General features: G+C 37.2%; 2 protein-coding genes and 1 long non-coding RNA gene across 5 annotated transcripts; 1 reads left to right on the plus strand and 2 right to left on the minus strand.

Moving 5' to 3' along the window:
• Window positions 1–303: 303 nt before the first annotated feature.
• On the plus strand, window positions 304–2,409 carry LOC110759140 (uncharacterized). Its single transcript, XR_002527060.2, has 3 exons — window positions 304–1,153; window positions 1,374–1,454; window positions 1,699–2,409. It is a non-coding gene; the product is annotated as an uncharacterized LOC110759140 (long non-coding RNA).
• A 1,088-nt stretch (window positions 2,410–3,497) lies between these two features.
• LOC110758894 (uncharacterized) lies at window positions 3,498–9,646 on the minus strand. Of its 3 annotated transcripts, XM_088245268.1 has the most exons (4): window positions 9,370–9,646; window positions 8,907–9,028; window positions 6,886–8,534; window positions 3,498–4,149 (listed from the first exon to the last, which is right to left on the minus strand). In XM_088245268.1, the coding sequence occupies exons 3-4, from the start codon at window positions 8,503–8,505 to the stop codon at window positions 3,808–3,810; spliced, it is 1,962 nt and encodes a 653-aa protein (XP_088101394.1). In that variant the 5' UTR covers window positions 8,506–8,534; window positions 8,907–9,028; window positions 9,370–9,646; the 3' UTR covers window positions 3,498–3,807. The 3 variants fall into 3 exon arrangements, with proteins under 3 accessions (XP_088101394.1, XP_021816558.1, XP_021816550.1); XM_021960866.2 differs by having other exon boundaries at window positions 8,907–9,646; XM_021960858.2 differs by having other exon boundaries at window positions 6,886–9,645.
• Window positions 9,647–11,056: 1,410 nt separating this feature from the next.
• Window positions 11,057–13,384, minus strand: LOC110758924 (chalcone synthase 2). Its single transcript, XM_021960902.2, has 2 exons — window positions 13,105–13,384; window positions 11,057–12,279 (listed from the first exon to the last, which is right to left on the minus strand). The coding sequence occupies exons 1-2, from the start codon at window positions 13,280–13,282 to the stop codon at window positions 11,282–11,284; spliced, it is 1,176 nt and encodes a 391-aa protein (XP_021816594.1). The 5' UTR covers window positions 13,283–13,384; the 3' UTR covers window positions 11,057–11,281.
• Window positions 13,385–18,214: the final 4,830 nt, after the last annotated feature.

Below are 18,214 nucleotides of genomic sequence, written 5' to 3' on the forward strand. Positions count from 1 at the left end.
CACCTAATGTTTTAAAATTTTAAATACAAACACAACAGAAAGAGCATCATATATATATATATTATTCCCTTGCCATTCCATTACCTCCAGAAAAGAATTGTCACCCTCCACCCAATTCATTCAAGCCCCGTGCCGCGAAAAGTACAAAAAGAAAGGGAAAACATGGGAAAGAGAAGATTAGATGCTCCTCTTAGAGACTGTCTGTTACTTTTAAAAGCAATGAATGCAATGGACCTCCTATTCCTATATATATACAGTGAAAAGATAAAGAGCACTCTATCCTCTATATATCCTTATGGTTTCACCCATTTCACCTCACAAGTTATAAGCGCCGAGGCAAAAGCAAAAAAGGAAGCATGAGCATTAGGCCTTAGTGGAGTGGAGTGGAGTGGAGTGAGGCATGAGCATATGATTATGGCTCCCAACCATCTTTTCAAAACCTAGAAACCCCACCTCTAAGAGAGGCCCTCCTTCCCACTTTCACTCTCACTCTCTTTATGTGCAAATTAAAGCAAGCAATAATCATTAAGGAAAAGCCCCTCCCCTGCATTCTCTCACTCTCTTTCTCTCCTGTTTCTTCAAAAACTCATTTGTTTGATCTGCCTGATCAATTCATTCACATCCCACATACATAGATAGCTCCAAGATTGGTCTCGTTGCTTGATGTATGAAACAGTCATAGCGACAACATACAACAACATAAGTAGAAGAGTTAACCTTGTTGGTTAATTGTACTCCTGGCGGCGTCGGCGCAGGGCAGGTGCACTGCTTTAGTGTGCTCTTGCTATGTACCATCAAGAAGCTCTAACTACAAATGTGAAGAGAGCAACAGAAGCAGCCACAACCGCAACAATATTTATACCAAGAAGCAGCGTCCACCATTAAAGAAAGATCATAATCATAATCATGATCTTAATCATAATCAAACACAAGCTACTGCTACTACAAGTGATGATGATGATGATAAGAACAACAGTAAGAGCTGTGGGTCTAGTGGACCTCACAAAATTGAAGCCCTTAATCTCAAGAGTAATCTCAAGAAAACAGCAACTGTAGAGGAAAATCATCAACTCAGGGCAGAAAGGAGGAAAGTTAGTTGGCCTGATATTGCTCACGGCAAAGATATTGCCCATGTTCAGGAGTTTGAGCCAAGGTAAATACTTAAATTTAAGCCCCCACCTACTTACTTTCCTACTATCATGTCTTTCCTCTAGGTAATTTACCAAAGAAAACCCTATGTCACTACTAGACTAGGAATTTATTAATTCATATAACCCCATTTTCATCTCAAACAGTTTGGATTATGCCTGTTAATTAGACACTCACCAATTTCAATACAATTCTAACACTCTTTCATAATGTATGCTAATTAGCGTGTGGGAAGATGGGGACCTTGAGGGAGTAAGAAACTCTTGTGTTTGTGCAATTCAATGAGGATATCCAACTTAATTAAGGTATGATGCCTCGCTTCTCATTCTTAATCTTCCATTTTAAGGTGATATTTAACTAGTAATTAGTCAACCTGTACATCATCCTTCTTCCCTTAGTTTTGCTCATATAATATATATATATATGGCCATTTGACTTAGACCATGCATGTGCCTTCTTTCTCTAATTTGTTTTCATGGTTACACTTTTCCTTTATGTTTTATGATTTCGCAGTTAGGTCTCACTCAATTGCTTTAACTGGACTTGCAGGTGGATTACTTGCATTACATTTCTTTTTAAACATTCAATCATTAGATTCTAAATTATAGTCATTGATTTGCTTAGAGCCCCAACGACAACATGAGGCGCTGTCAGTGAGTCGATTTGTTTGGGAATACAACTCCAATTGGGTGGTGAATTCTCTTCAACACTAAAAATATGGGCAACAGATCGATAGCAAACAAATACCGCAAGGAAAAGATGAAAATTATTTTGAAAAGAAGTGCTTGAAATTTGTGGGAGAGATGCAGATGGAAGCCAGCGATATATGAAGGTCATGACATTTGATATAGAAGTCTCCAATGATATAAAAGCCCTCTTTTTTTTTTTTTCATTTGGATTTTTCGCCTAAGCTGTTTTGTTGGAATTCAACATACGTATTGAAAGTGACAATGACTTATCTAGCTAGGTGAGTGACCATGAATGTAAAGGAGAAAGAAAGGCAGAAATTGCTCCTTATAAAAACCTAAGAAGTTTCTTCTGGTTATGTTGGGAAGGAGGAGGGGTAGAGATGAATTCTTGCCTTGACTATTTTACTACGGAGTTTTAAGCTCGATCGAGAAAACGTGAGATGTCTTGTTGTGATGAATTCTTGCCTTGACTCTTTTACTACGGGAGTTATAAGCTCCCACAAGAAAACATGAGATGTGTTGTCATGTTTTTCTTTTTTGTCAAAGATATGTTATCATGTTTTGGAGGCGAGTATAGACCACTGGTATGCAAGTCAAGACTCTTTTCTATAGTGAAAAATAATACAGTTTTTTTCTCAATATATGTGCTCGGTCTTTAAAAATAAGAAAATTATATACATATAAAAAGGAAAAAAAGAGAAGATATATTTTTTTAACTATGAGGAAACTAGTGAATATAATGCTGCCCATTCTTTTTTAGGTCATAATTGATGCGCATTCATTGTTTCGAAAAGCTGCCTTATTATGCATATAATTGTATAAAATATTGAGAATATTCTTAATCTCGAAATAAAAATAATAAAAGGATATTCTCTAGCAAAGAATACTTTTTCTTCCATTGTGAGATAAATCTTATCCGTTTTTCTCATTAAAAAGAAAAAAAAAACTCGGGCCTTATAAAATGAAATATGAAATTTCATAGTAACAAAATGATTACCATGTAGTGAAAGCAAATGTTAAAGCTTCTTTTCTCTCTCTCCCTCCTCAGCTCTCACCCTCTAATAATAACCGTGTCTCTTCCTTCTCCTCCCACTCTTGATGTTGATGAAGGTGATGATGATGATGATGATGATGATGATGATATGACAACATTTCCATCAGAAGGGCAATAGTTGATGCTGCACTGCATGTACGGTCAAGTGCGCGCCTAAAGCTGAACATCTTGATCCCGCCTATTTCTTTGATTGTTACATTCGATGTTACTTTAATGCTTTTGGATTGTTACATCCAAAAAAGACCTCTTTTGGATTTGGATTGTTACATTAGAATGAATTTACACGTTTCTTACTTTTACTCTTTTCCATGACCACTTCGCACCTCCAAATAAATAAAAATATATCATTTGGGTAAGAGAAACAAAGGCAGCCTCAACATATTTGTAGAAGAAATTCTTGTCTTCTTTAGGCTTAAATTAGTGTGAGATTAATTAACAAAAAGTCAAAAGTTGAGAAACCAAAAAGCAAAAGCTGCAGATAAATTAAACGAGGAAAAATAAAATATTTCAAAGCACTCGTGAGCTGAATACGAGGCTGCCTGCCCATTCCAACAGCAGCCACTTAACTGTTGAGTATGTTGTGAGTGAAGTTGAACCCCAATATATATGCAAATGAAATGAATTAAGTAATCAAACTGGTGTGTAAACATCCACCAAATGTCGCAAGAATCACAATATTTTCCTAAATTTGTTCCCAACCCCCACAATGATTCAGTAGATTTTCCCTTGATAAAATGGACGATTCACTTCTCTATACCAAAGCCTTCTCTAATATCAGTCTTTTTTCTCCTTACAGTAGTATCACGAAATCACCGATTAATGAAATACTATTCTCTATCTGGTATCTTGCTGAGTTCCTTTGTTGAGCTAAATCCTCTTTACATTTGGGTCTTAAGTCTCTCCCCAAGCCTCACCTCATTTGTGGTGACTTTTCCCTTTCTTTGATTTGTTCTTCTCCTGCATTTTCTTTTTCTTTGCCTCAACTGTAACCCATGTATATTCTGGGGGAATTGCAAATGGGTCTTGGTTGGTTTCAATCCTACTACTAGAACCAGTAGCAGACGAGCTAGGGCGGTTGTAAGGAGCTCTTATCCACTGAAACCAAGATGAACTTGAGGATTGCATTGCAGCTGGGCTCTCTCTGCCTGCAACAGGTGGGCTCGATGGGGGTGTTGTGAATTCATCTGTTGGTGGTAATTCTTCAAGCTTTGTGAAAGTGACAATTACTCTGATAGTAGGAACCACGGGGATAGCAACCTAGATTTGAACACACACGGAGTACTCAGAAGATAGATTCAAGAGAGTTCAAGACAAAAATAAATGGTTAGATGAAATCACTAAATATCAACAGCAATAACCGCAAAGCAAAAGGAAGTCCTACCAAACAATCACCATGTCTTAACAAGTTGTGCAACAAAATTTCTAGATTCCCATCCAAAAGTAAATACAAGCACAAAAAGTTTAATATGGAACTGGCTGACATGGCCTTCCCATCCTTTTACCATATGCTGAAAAAAACTGCAATAAATATCTTTCTTCCATCACAACAAATCACAAATTTCCATCACATACAAGACTAAAATAAGATAAAGTGATGTGCAATGGCTTATCAATAGCAATAATAGACACTGAAGCTTGCTAGTCTACATAATACATACAAATATGCGAGTGTTCAAGTACTTAAGGTTAAGTATTCTAATAAGATACATAGCATGCTCAAAGTTGTTGGATGAAAATCCAAGAGTTAACAGAAAGGAAAAAGAAAAACAATATGTGAATAGGTAAGAAGCCACAATACAGTGCCAATAATGCTTGCCTTAAAATTTCAAATAAGCAAACCTCAAAAGTAAGAGTAGAAAATATTATGATAAAAGGATGAAACAAAATACATGTTGAGAGTATCCTAAACCCTATAGTGATTAACATTTTAAGTATAAATACATGTTGAGAGTATCCTAAAAGAAATGAAACAAAATTTTGGTAAATAATAAGTATCAAAATTTGATAGGCATTTGGTTGTTAATTTATTTCTTCTCTCATTACATGTAATAGCATACAACATTGACAAATTTGGAATTAAAAAAAACATACAATTGCATTTTACTTATTTTTAGTTAATCAAATATAGTTACCTATTAACTATCTTGCATTTTCATTAGGTCCTTGAGCTAGTTCCACCAAATTAAGACAAGGTCGTACAATTTCACCTCTTCAAGATTAGGAATCAACTACAAAAGCAACCTTTTCTCAGGTGCAAATATTACTCTATAAGTCGTAAAGCTGAATGGACAAATAGCAAAAGAAGCCATTATACAAAAAATATAGGGTTCAAGAACTCTGTAAATTATCTGTCAATAATTACATTCAGAGTAAAATATTCATGTCTAAACAAAACAACATCAGCGTTTAATAAACAATATTAGCATTGCGCGATATTAGAACTATTAGAGATGACCTTGTAACTTCCTTTTGTGGCAGACAAGTCTGGCAAAGACAACTTTTTGGGCACCTATAAGTTGATTTAGTCTGTTATTGGTGCGATTAATTATTTGAGAGCATACAAGTTGACTTATTCTGTTAGCGACAGACTCTTGTATATCCTTACATGTGCTGTCAGCTCAGCAACAATACACACATAAACAGATTCAGGTTCAAGCTTATATGTCTGTGACTGTGCGGGGGACATTGAAAAGAGGGAAGAAAACAAGAAAGCAATATCCACTTATCAAAAAAGGAGGTATCATTCCCAACCATAAAACTATGTTTAGGAGGAAATTGAATAAAAAGAACCAACCAAAGAATACTTTACATGAAAGAGCCTCTATTTCAAGAGAAGTCAAAAGTCAAAGCCAACGGATAATTTATCCTACAACTAAGTAAAGAACTCTAAATCCTAAAATGGAAGGAAGTAGAAAAATCAGAGCTCAATGGCAGAAACCAGAAAGACTTCACGTGGATCCACACAAAGTATTTTAAATCCCAGTGCTCCATAAACAACTATGATAAATGAGTAGAGTCCAGTTCAAGCTTTGCTCAGTACCTGGAAAACTTGGAACAGGCTTGATCTAAAGTTCTAACTATTTATAAGGGCTTAGTCCCATCAATCCCAGTTGTTCAATGAACCCTATAACCTCAAATTGAAGACAGAATAATAAAATATCAAACGGCAGAAACCAGACAGACTTCATGTGAAGCCACACATATTAGTAAATGTCGGTGCTCAATAGTCTACTATGCTAGCTGAGTAATCCAGAACACTTTGGTCATTAGCTGCAAAACTTGGAACAGGATTCCTGTACTGTTCAAACTGTTCGCAAGGGGCTTACCTCGTTATGCAACTGGCATATCACTCAATTATAAGTTCTACAAAGTCTAATCTCTAATTATTACTATGAGGGAGGCACAAGGAAAAGAAATCACCTACTTTTTACATGGGCTATTTGCTCAAATACGAAACTCTAGGGAAGACACTTGTGATATCATTTTTTTAATAACTAAACATTGTAGATCCTTCTACCGCTCAAGTCCTCAAGTGTACATCAAATTCAAAAGCAAAATATCAATAATTAATGAAAGCAGCAAATCATTCATGAAAGCAACAATTGAAGACTCAAGTAAACACGAGCACAAAAATTACCTAGGATTTTCGTGTGGCAAAGGTTGGATGGCAATCAGACGGTAAGATTCCAATTTCTTGGACAACATACAGATGACTAATTTTTTTTATATGACCTAGTATGAGTCCCCATATGCCAACATTTTCACAGTGCCTAAGACTCGAAACCGAAACCCCTACAAAAACTAAGCAGTCTTTTAATAGAGGGTACATCATCCTACTCTTATGACACAACAGAATCAGGCAGGCAGAGGGAAAAAAAAGTGCTTTAAACAAGTTAGAATAAATATGAAAAGCAAAAAAAATAACATACATGGAAATAGCATAACCCACAAACCAGAACAGGGTAACAAAGTGATAAACAGAGGGAGGCATACCTTGACTGGAAATGTTCCCATTGGAAGTTTGGTTGTAAGCAGCTCCCTCAAACGACGGATTGCCTTAACCTTGTTTGCCAAAATATCAAGCAATGGCAACAGTTCCTCTGTTTGTAGAGGAAAGTTTGGGGAAAGCCAGAGAATAGGCCTTAACCCTTTCTTATACTCGTTCTCCTTGCTTGCATCCTTGTGACGATTTCTGATATCAGAACTCGTAGAGGAAGATGCCTTCATATCCCTTCCTTTCCGGTGATCATCCCCCCTCATAACGACGTCCACATTACTTCTTCCAGGTCTGCTTTGATTTCTTGAAGGAGAATCCCCTAGCAGATCGCTCACCTTCTCGTCTACACAGAGAGAACTTCTTGGGGGTATAAGCTTTTTCTGCTCTTCATTTTTAGTATCTCTTTTCCTCCATCCACCAAACCATCCTTTTTTTTCCTGCTTATTATTCTCTCCATTTCTACCATTACTTACATCTTCAATAGGAATCTCTCTATGCTCATAACAACTGTGACGATGCTCAATCATACCATCACCATTCTCGTTTGACAATTCGGACGAATCCAGTTTAAGTGCAATTTCAAGTTGCCTCCTCTCATCCTCTGTCAATATATCATTGAGTTCCTCACTTTCTGTTTCATTTTCGTTGCAAGTTGAAAAAAACTCGTCATCTGTCATAGCCCCTGGGACCCTCCTAGATTTGATACTGACAACCACATTATGCATATCATATACCTTAGCCTTCCATGAACCAACCAATTCTGTTTTCTCCTGCCGCCTCCAAGTCAACTGAGGTAAGAGAACTGCCTGAGTCACATCAATCCCAGGCCTGAATATATTAGTCTGAGACATTGCAACCACCTCTTGCCGAACTTCTTCTTCAGTTGCTTGAGAACCAGCACCATCCAAAGCATTCATCACCTCCTTATCCTTGTGTGAGATCATGCAAAGTGACCCGGGAGGCACCTTACCATCTTCAGACCCATCACCAAGGAAAAGAACACTCTGATCAGAACGCTGAATTCTAAAACCATCAAAACCAGCCAATGTCATATCTGCCCTCAAATTTGCACCCCTTTTCCAGATCTTGTAAGTATCTGATGGGGCAATTCTCGAAATGAAAGGAATAACAGAACTCTCAAAGTGGAATGTAATTTCCATGTAGAAGTCCCTCATCCTCCGCATAGTTCCAATTAAACGAGGCAATCTTCTGCACCATTTTGCCCAAGCCAGTGGCTGGTAGTGCCTAACTATAATCATGGAAATTGCTTCTTCTCTATTGCAAATTGCTTCTTGGAGTGCACTCCATCCATGTTCATTCTGCAAGCTCCAATCCGCTCCAGCAACCATAAGCATTTCAGTAGCTGTCTGGTCACCAAGTTTTACAGCCAAGTGAAGAGGGGTCTCACGATTCGGGACATCTCGCCTATCAATCACGGAAGCAATGGCATCAGCCTTCTCCTCCTCAGCTAATGAAGCTGATTCAGTTCGAATCTCAGCAGGGTTACAAAGCCGGGGGAGACCAGCAAGAATCCTCCTGAGACTGGCATAATCCCTCATGACTATGGCCTTGTGCACAGGGCTATGAGCATACTTCAAAACATCAATTCCAGCCATGCCTCAGGAGAATATAACACCAACCCAAACTAATATACACAACCAAAAACCCAATCAATGATCCAATACTGGAACACAACAAGATAAGGTGGATGATCACTATCCCTTTAAACACAGGCCGAAATTAGAACTAAAAAAGGCCATATAGTATAATCAGAACCCAGAAACGAATTGATTATTCTGAGTAGTAAATTCAACAAATGAAACAGACCCAGTTCATAATTGGCCAAGAAATTGACAAATTCGTAATAATCTTTCGAAGAAACGAATCAGACCCAAATCAAATTACACAGAGATGGCACAGGAAAACAGAAAGAGGCCGTTTACACTTATACCAGAGACCCAAGAAAAGAATATGGGGTGGGCCCAAGGCGAAGATCAAAGAGTCCAAGAATTCTCACCTTCTTCTGCTTCTTTTTGGTTCTTCTGTGACCCCCCAAAGAGACCAAGATTGCACCAAAAGAGACCCAGGCACTAAACCCCACCACAAAACTCTCTCTCTCTGTCTCTCACACTATCTTCTCTGCAAGTTAAAAGAAAAAAGAAGAAGCTAAGCTATCCTTGTGATCCAATCCAGATCAGACAAACCCAAGAACATGCATGTGGGTGAGTGAAACAAAATGCTATTATATTTCTACAAGTTATTAAGAAGAATAAAAGAGAGAGAGAGAGTAAGAATCTGGGGAGAACAAGAAAAGTAAAAGGGAAAAAAAATCAGAAAAGGAATACAAGAAAGCAACAAAACCCCACCACCCAAGCAAAGCAAAGAAACTGTTTGTATGGAAAAGGAATAACGAAGGAGGAATCAAAGTGATGTACAGAAAGAAAACCCCATTTTGGAGAAAGGGAGTGAAAAGAGTTTACCTCACAAAAGTAAACAGGAAATGGGAAAAGTAGGAATTGGGAGGGAGGTCTGAGACCAAGATGTTTTGTTATGGGAGGAACAAAAACAAGAGGAGAGCTGGAGGAGAGGCATCATTTTCATTTTAAATTGTTTTTTCAATTTGACCTCTTATTATGTAAAAGATAAACAAACATAGATAAGAAAGAAAGAAAGATTGCCAATTCCCGGAAATTATAAAGGTCGGAAGAAGAGAGAGGCTGATGAGATGAGGGTCCAAAACAGGAAGGCAGCATGTGACCACGAACAAGGAGGGAACCTGCTCTCCCATTTCGTCCTATTATTTTCGTCCACTTTTAGTAATAAAATAAAATTTCATTAAATGTTCATTTATCATTATTTAATAATGTTCCAAATCTGAGGTTTATTTTTCTGTTACAAGAAGAATTCAATACAAAATCCAATTCAAACCCATCCAAATGAATTTTGGATTGCATTGATTGGATGCCTACCTATCGCAGAAATCCCATTTAATTGGATTGAATGTTGATTCTGGATATTGAAAACCAATTAAAATCGAATTTGGAGTCTAGCTCGATGGAAAAGGATTGTAGACCAGTGCTCTTAGGTTCGAACTTCTAAGTAGTACTAATATGTGTGAGAAGCAAGCGTCCATTTCTTTTGTAGTTTAAACTATTTCTTGTATTTGAAAAAAGAATCAATTCAATTATTTTTTTTTTCCCACTTGGCATGTTTCTATTGGTTCTATAGCTAAGTTACAATAGATTACACATGCCCTTCCCACAACCATCCAACTTTCCCCTCACTCGTTTCTCCAGCAGCTTTGTAGTCAATTTGGATATTTCTGCCTCAAATTGTGGTTTTCGTTGTTAGCTATGTTGCAAGAATTATATATGTAAATTTATAGAGAGTTTATTTATTATAAATGAATCGGATTGGATTGGATTGGATGATAATATGGCAAATCCAATTGTAATTGGATTGGATGCTGATTCTTCAATTGGGTGTCAATTCTTGTTGCAGCAGCTACAGCCTACAGGGTCTTCTCTACCTCACATGGGATGGGATATCAAACGGACAATTTCAAGACGTGGTCTAGAAACGAGAGGAGTTTTTCAACTTTTTTTTATATTATTTTTAACAAGGCTGGATTCCAATTTAAAAAAGTTTAAGGGTCAAATACAATTCAAAAATAACAGTTGTGGGGAATTCCTTTGCAACATGAAACTAAAGATAAAAGACAGTCTTCAGTCTTTGAGCACACGCGGTGTGAGTCAAAGAGCTTCTAATGTCTAATTTAGCTTAACAGTATGGAGAGAAAAGTATGATTTCTTGGGTCAGCTCTTTGGGGACTAGTTTATTGTTGTGAGAGGTTCCGTGTTGAACGTTTGATTGGGGGTGTGACGACCCGTTGATGTGCACGTGTATAAGATATTTACCCAAAACGAGTGAGTGCGACCCCCTTAATTATTGTTGTTACAATTATTAGGGAAATTTATAAGATTTGGGCGGCCGCCTAGGAGCTAGGCTAGAGGACACCATCGTGATTTCACCCTAATTTGCAAGTTCTGGGTTCCATGCAAATTGCACGGTCGAATTTGACATTTACGAGCATAATTTTCATAACTTTTGAAGCTCTGGACATATCTCTTGGTACAAATACATTTGAATATGTAAACATAAGAACACTTAAGAAATATATTTTATACGTAGAATCACGTCTAAACATGAAGAGGAGTGATTCATATAAGTGGTACAACGTGAAAGTAAACACAGGCCATAGCCAATGCAGCAACAAGGTTCACCCCATGACACATAAACAACGCAAGCTTTAAAATAAACAAAACCCAATACATCTAGGAACAAGAGCAGACAAATCAACGCAGAGTCTGACAGATGCAGCTTCCTCTTCCTTCAAGCGTTCAAGCCCACGCTGTGAAGCACCACGGTCTCAACAGTGAGCCCAGGCCCAAACCCAAACAGCACACCCCAATCCAGTCCATCTCCTGTGGTTTTTAGTCCTTTCTTAGTAGCCCTCTTCCTAACCTCATCCAAAATAAATAACACACAGGCACTGGACATGTTTCCGTACTCAGATAGTATGTGTCTTGTGGGCTCTAATTTTTCAGGCTTCAGGGCCAATTTGGACTCTACTTGGTCTAGAATTGCTGGGCCACCAGGGTGTGCAATCCAGAAAAGTGAGTTCCAATCCGAGATGCCCAAAGGTTGGAAGGCCTCGTTCAGACTCTTCTCAATGTTCTTCGAAATAAGCCCGGGAAGATCCTTGAGTAGATGAAATGTAAGCCCAACTTCACGGAGATGCCCGTCGATGGCTCCATCACTGTCGGGAAGGATGGTTTGGGCTGCTGAGACCACTTCAAATAGCGGCTTCTCGATCTCAGGAATTGGTTCCGCACCCACAATAATAGCTGCTGCACCATCACCGAATAAGGCCTGGCCCACTAAACTGTCAAGGTGGGTGTCACTAGGCCCACGGAAGGTGACCGCGGTGATCTCCGAGCACACAACAAGAACACGAGCACCCTTGTTGTTCTCAGCCAAGTCCTTGGCCAACCTGAGCACCGTGCCGCCTGCGAAACACCCTTGTTGGTACATCATGAGGCGCTTGACGGACGGGCGGAGGCCCAAGAGCTTAGTGAGCTGATAGTCGGCCCCAGGCATGTCCACACCACTGGTGGTGCAAAAGACCAAATGCGTAATTTTGGACTTGGGCTGGCCCCATTCCTTAATGGCCTTGGTGGCAGCTTCTTTGCCGAGTTTTGGAATTTCAACAACCACCATGTCCTGCCTGGCATCAAGTGAAGGTGCCATGTACTCGCACATACTTGGGTTCTCTTTTAGAATTTCTTCAGTCAGGTACATGTAACGCTTCTTGATCATAGATCTGTCACCTGAAAAAAGCATAAAAAGAAAAGTTACCTCACAATCACAAGTGCTGAAAAATTATTAAATGTTGAAAATCAAATCCATTGGCAAAGCAATACACAAATTTGTAGCCTCTTCTTTTTACTCTTTTTGGCACAGCGATGGAGTTTTTGAAATTGAAATTGACTTGTGTGCATCCAACTCAACCTCTCCAACCCCAAGCACCAATGACTCAGAGTTTTGCTAATTATAATTATGATTAGGTAGGATTTTCGTAATACCAGGTGTAAATAGTGAATCTTAGTCTGCAGCACCAGGCAGCATCACCTACTTAAATTAAATATATTGCATATTGCATATGACATTTACTTAATCTGTTTGTAGCCAATTTAACATATTCATTCATCTGCAACTCTGAATCAAGTCTGAACTCGATGACCATTTGGTGGACCTTGTAAATATTTAATGTTCTCCGCCAATGCAAATTCAATGTTCTATTTGCATTTCACCCAACAAATGAACAAAAAAAACCAATTTATTGAATTCAAACCCCACAAATATGAAACCACGTCATGTTCATGCATAAATGACAAATTAAGGGGAAAATTATCAAACACCTTTGAAATAATGAAAAACGAAGTGTGTGTATAGCACATGCACACATAAAATGGTGTCCAATTTGCTGAAATTTACCCAAATTTGTGTGTTTTAATGTTTTTTTGGGGTGCAACACACAGAATAAACATGATCCAAATTATAAAAAAAATTCTGATGAAAGAAAAACAAGAAAAAGAATAATGAATGTAGATCAGAAGAGAAAGAAAAAAGTGGAGAAAACAATTACTACATACACATGCGCTGGAATTTTTTTTTAAGCTCAGCTTTGTGCTCACTGTTGGTGATACGAAAGTAGTAGTCAGGGTAGGTGGCCTGATCAACACAATTGGGAGGAGTTGCTGTCCCAATGGCCAACACAGTGGCAGTACCCTCAGCCCTTTGAGCCTTGCGAACTTCCTCCACGGTCACCATTTTCAACTGATCAACTCAAACAAAAGATATATCAGAGGGAGAGAGAGGATGTTGTAGCAGAAGCAGTGGAGAGAGAGGGAGTGTGTGACAAAATGCTGAGATAAATGGTTGTATTTATAGAATCAGGAGGAGAAGTAGGAAAAGAGGCCTAAAGAGAGAATAGGGTAGCTAAGGATCATGTGCTTTACCAATGCTTCAATGGAAGCACCCTCCTCAACCAACCTTAAGCTTTTTAGTTTTAAGAGTTTAGGGACCCGGCTAGGCATGAAAGATGTCTGGTTGAGGTTATGCGACTACATGGACCATGGAAGCCATCAAAAACATAAGTGAGGATATTGAATTGGTCTTCGCCCACATTACATGAAAAATACATTATATCTATAACATGTAACAGCATTGAAACTTTTTGAGACAAAACGTAACCCATGATGAATGAAGTAGGGGTTTCAAATTTTGTCGTTTTTAATAGTTACGTTGAGGATAATAACTGATTCAAAATCAGTAATAAAGTCACGCTGATAAAAGGATATAGGAAAATAATGAACAACTTTCTCATATTTGTTGGAAACAATCAGTATGTGAATATATGATAACAGAAATTATAAATCATATACAGAACTTTATAATAACAAAAGTAATTAACCATTCAATTCACAAAATCAAAGTAAATGAATGAGTTTAAATAACTCACTTCAAGTATGACAAAGGTTTGCATATGCAATGTCCAATGTTCACACACAGAAATTCACACCCTACATACATACGTGCCTTGTAGTTCTTTAGGCGTTTATCTCCAAGATACAACCATCGAATTCTGGCGAACTATATATGCTTTCTCACTCAATGTGTTGAGTGATTCTGAGTGATCAAAATTCCATCCCTATTGCAGATTTTGGATGTTCTATAAATAGACATCCTTGTCTTTTAATTTTTTATTTTAAGAAAAATTACACACCTATTTGTGTGACTCTAGTTTTTCTATTCAAACTTCCAACAAAATTTTGGCTAATTGCATCACTTTTAAAGAAGTTCAAACGAATTTGTTATTTAATGGGATATCAATATGCCACAAGTGTGATATTTGTTAGGGGCGGTCCTACGCCTAGGGCAAGGTAGACTGCTGCCTACCCCAAATTTTTCAAAAAGATAAAAATATCCATATGTAATAGCCAAGTCCATGTGAAACATACAAACCTATGCCCGCTCAAAAAACAACCTACATGTATGCATAACTCAAATTTTCTCTCCTCTTTTATTATCTTCTCCTATTGGGTTTCTCTTAAAACGACCCATATATGCATGGGCGGAACTAGCATATGGGCTAGAATGGGCTCCAGCCCAGGGACCTTTTTTAAAAAAAAAAAAAAATTAGGTATGGTTGTGTTTATGAGGGCCAGCGTGGGTTACATGGCCAATGCATTTGACCATTGTGGCTGGCTGTTGTCTTTTTATTATTTTATTATTATTATTTTTGGACTTTACAGACGTTTATGAAAGTGAGAATCTTGAATATGATTATGATTAAAGGTATTCCTATTCAATACCTTACCAAAGTTGGACCTTACAGACGTTTATCAGTGTTTATGATTAGTTTATTATTATTATTTTTAATGTCTATTTTTTGTGTTGTGTGGTCTATTTCCTATTCAATAAGGTATTCTAGTTTCCCACTGAATAAAGTCGCTTCAATAAGGTATTCTAGTTTCTTATTCATCCATACCTTATTCAAGGAGCCTGTAGTCTATGTATGGATGAATAAGGTATTCTAGTTTCCCATTCAATGAGTTTCTAGCAGATTCTATGGTTGTCTACATTGAAAAAGAACTTGCTGACAATATCAATTCAGATGTAATAACAAAAGATTTCAATTCTCTCAAGGATTGCAGGGCATAACTTCAATAAGTACACTTTTAATTATGTTGTTGAACATATTTTTTAATGCATACTTTGCGTGGTTTATACTTTTATTTGATTTAATGTATACTATTAGCATGGTTTATATGATTTAATGCATAGTTGTATTTTAGTTAAAAAAAATTAGCTAGCCCACCGGTCGAAAAATTCCTGGTTCCGCCCTTGCATATATGTATATATGTTGTAAATGCATGAATTGGTGGATGACCACCATACCTCTTAGCATTCACCTTTTCTAATTATATGTAACGTATACACTAAATACCAGAGTTATAGGCTTGCAATATTTTATGAGTTGTTAATGTCTTCTTATCATTGTAAGCCTATAAATAAGAGGTCTTACCAAGATGAGATATACAAATTGATTGAATAATTTCTTTTGTCTTTTTCTACTCTTCATTTCTCTCTACAAATTGCCTTAGTTATATAACAATATATGTATTTTAGAACCATAATCTAATATGTTGTTGGTATGTAAATGTTTGATTAAAGACATTGATGCTATTATGAGAATTTATTTGACTTTTTGTTGGAACATGTTATCCTTTTTTATGTCGGATCACAATCCGAATCCCAAGAAAACAAAGAAGTTGTTGTCTTTTTTTCTTTAAGAAAAAAATATGTGTTTTTTTTTTTTTGCTAAGCATTAATTTACCTACAGAGATGCATTTTAGGGTAAGGCTCATTACATCCTCCATGACTACGTATATCTTTTTATGTTTGTTAATGAAATTCACTCGTACTGTCGCGTTTTTACAGTGAGTTTTGCCCAGCCAGGTTTAGAATCTTGGATCCGCTACTAATATTTGTAACTCAAAATGCAAACCATGTGCACAACAGTTCTTCCTTCCATTATCGGGAAGCGAATGGAGTGGCTGACAAATTTGCTCACTTTGCTTTGTCGTCTCATGGAGGCTCTGTGTTGTATGAATGGATGGGGGCACCTCCTGGGTGGCTTCAATTGATACTTTAGTGTAGGATTCTCTGTTAACTGTATTTCAGTTTTAATTTTCTATAGGTGTGTGTGGTACTATTTTCTACTCCAGGGTTTTGTCCCAAGTGATTTTCTCTGTGAAGGTTTTAATGAGGTCACTCTATACACGATGGTGCTTTGTAATCCTTTCTCTTTTCAATGAATGAAATCCATTGCTTGCTGTAAAAAAAAAAAGTGCACTTGAAATGTTAGGTTATAAGTATCTACATCACAACCATTTTTTTTATTCTTGTTGTGTATCCGACGGGTGCGATATGTTTTTGAAAAAGTGTGTCAGCAATAATTTGGGTGGGGAGGTAGGTGGGTGACACAAAAGTTGGATGATTGCATGACCCCAAATAATTAAATTATGAAAGAAGAAGTGTGATAGCTTGGGATTCCCTCGCATACTGGCGTTAGTTGAGGAAAAACATAAAGCTTATGTTTATTTATCCTAGATTTGTCCTAGAACAACAACCGTAGATATGTTTTCAATGTGAGACATGAGAATTTCAATAGTTTCATTCTCATTTATCTATGTTGTTATAATTTGAAACTGTTTATATATCTTCTAAGAAAATTTCTGTAAATAGGAAAATCGTTTAGTCGTCTAACTCATTATAAAAGAAGAGTGATGATTTCGCCACTTTAATTTTATCCACTTACACTTCATTTTATAACTAAAAAGGGAGTGTAAGTGGATAAAATGGTGATTTCCCCACTCCAATTTTATCCAACTACACTCAATTTTATAACTAAAAAAGGAGTGTAAGTGAATAAAAAGAGAGTGGGGAAATCATTACCCTAAAAGAAATAGACAAAGCCAATGTTTTGATTAGTCAGCAGAACATAACATGTGCAATGCAAGCAAAGACACGATCAGCCAAGCATTCGTTCTCTGCATTGAGTTCCATCCTCTAGCTTCTATCAGAATATGTACTATTACTATACAGTACTGAAACTGACGTTAATTATAATGGAGGCCATCTGGTGCATGAGCTCTTTAATTTCTCTGCCTTAAGGTGCCAATTTGATAAGCCACTATGAAAAGGATCTAGTACCAATTTGATAAGCCACTATGAAAAGGAAAATGGAGTCAAGTCGTTGTGGACAATTACATCCGCACAAAGGCTACAAGTTTTGCAGAGGTGGGTTAAAACCGTCCGTCTACTTACATCCGAGTTTGATCTCCTCTTTGTAAATTAGAGGACACTACAGCATTAAAGCAATGAGTAAAATGCCGAATTACCTCCAGAATTATCACCTCATTTTTGATTTTCCATGAATTTTTGTTAATCAATGAAGGATGCGACCTAAATTTTTTTCGCTAATTTCCCTCCTTTACCGGTAAAATTTCCAAACATTTCATCCACTTATTGAGGGCAAAATTATCTACAATTAGGTGAGAGTTCAGCACAACTAAAAAGAACGTCAGGCATACTACAGTTCGATTAATTCTGAGTATTGCTGCTATGAACAAATGGTCTTTAAGACAATTAGATGTTAAAAATGCTTTTTTACACGGCGATCTTGAAGAAGAAGTTTTCATGAGGCAACCCCCTGGTTTTGAAGATTCTGCATATCCAGAGTTTGTGTGTCAATTAAAGAAATCTCTTTATGGTCTTAAGCAAGCTCCAAGGGCTTGGAATGCTAAATTCACTGGTTATTTACCAGCTATTGGTTTCAAATCCTCTCATTATGACCCAAGTATGTTAAAGTCAAACATATTGGATTTGATATTGTCATTCTTCTTTTATATGTGGATGATATAATTCTTACAGGTTCCAAGGCATCTTGTATTCAAGAAGTGGTTGATGAACTCAGTGCAGTTTTTGAAATGAAAGACATGGGAATGCTAACCTATTTCTTGGGTTTACAGATTGATTATAATGCAGAGAGTGATATATTTGTAAGTCATAAGAAATATGCTAAAGAACTTCTACATAAAGCAGGCATGTGTTCCTGCAGACCATGTTCAACTCCTAGTTAGCCACATACTCAAGTATTGCAGTCTGAGGGTACACTTCTATCTGATCCCTCATTAT

Source organism: Prunus avium, chromosome 1 (assembly GCF_965620075.1).
Source record: "Prunus avium chromosome 1, drPruAviu1.hap1.1, whole genome shotgun sequence".
Lineage (NCBI taxonomy): Eukaryota > Viridiplantae > Streptophyta > Magnoliopsida > Rosales > Rosaceae > Prunus > Prunus avium.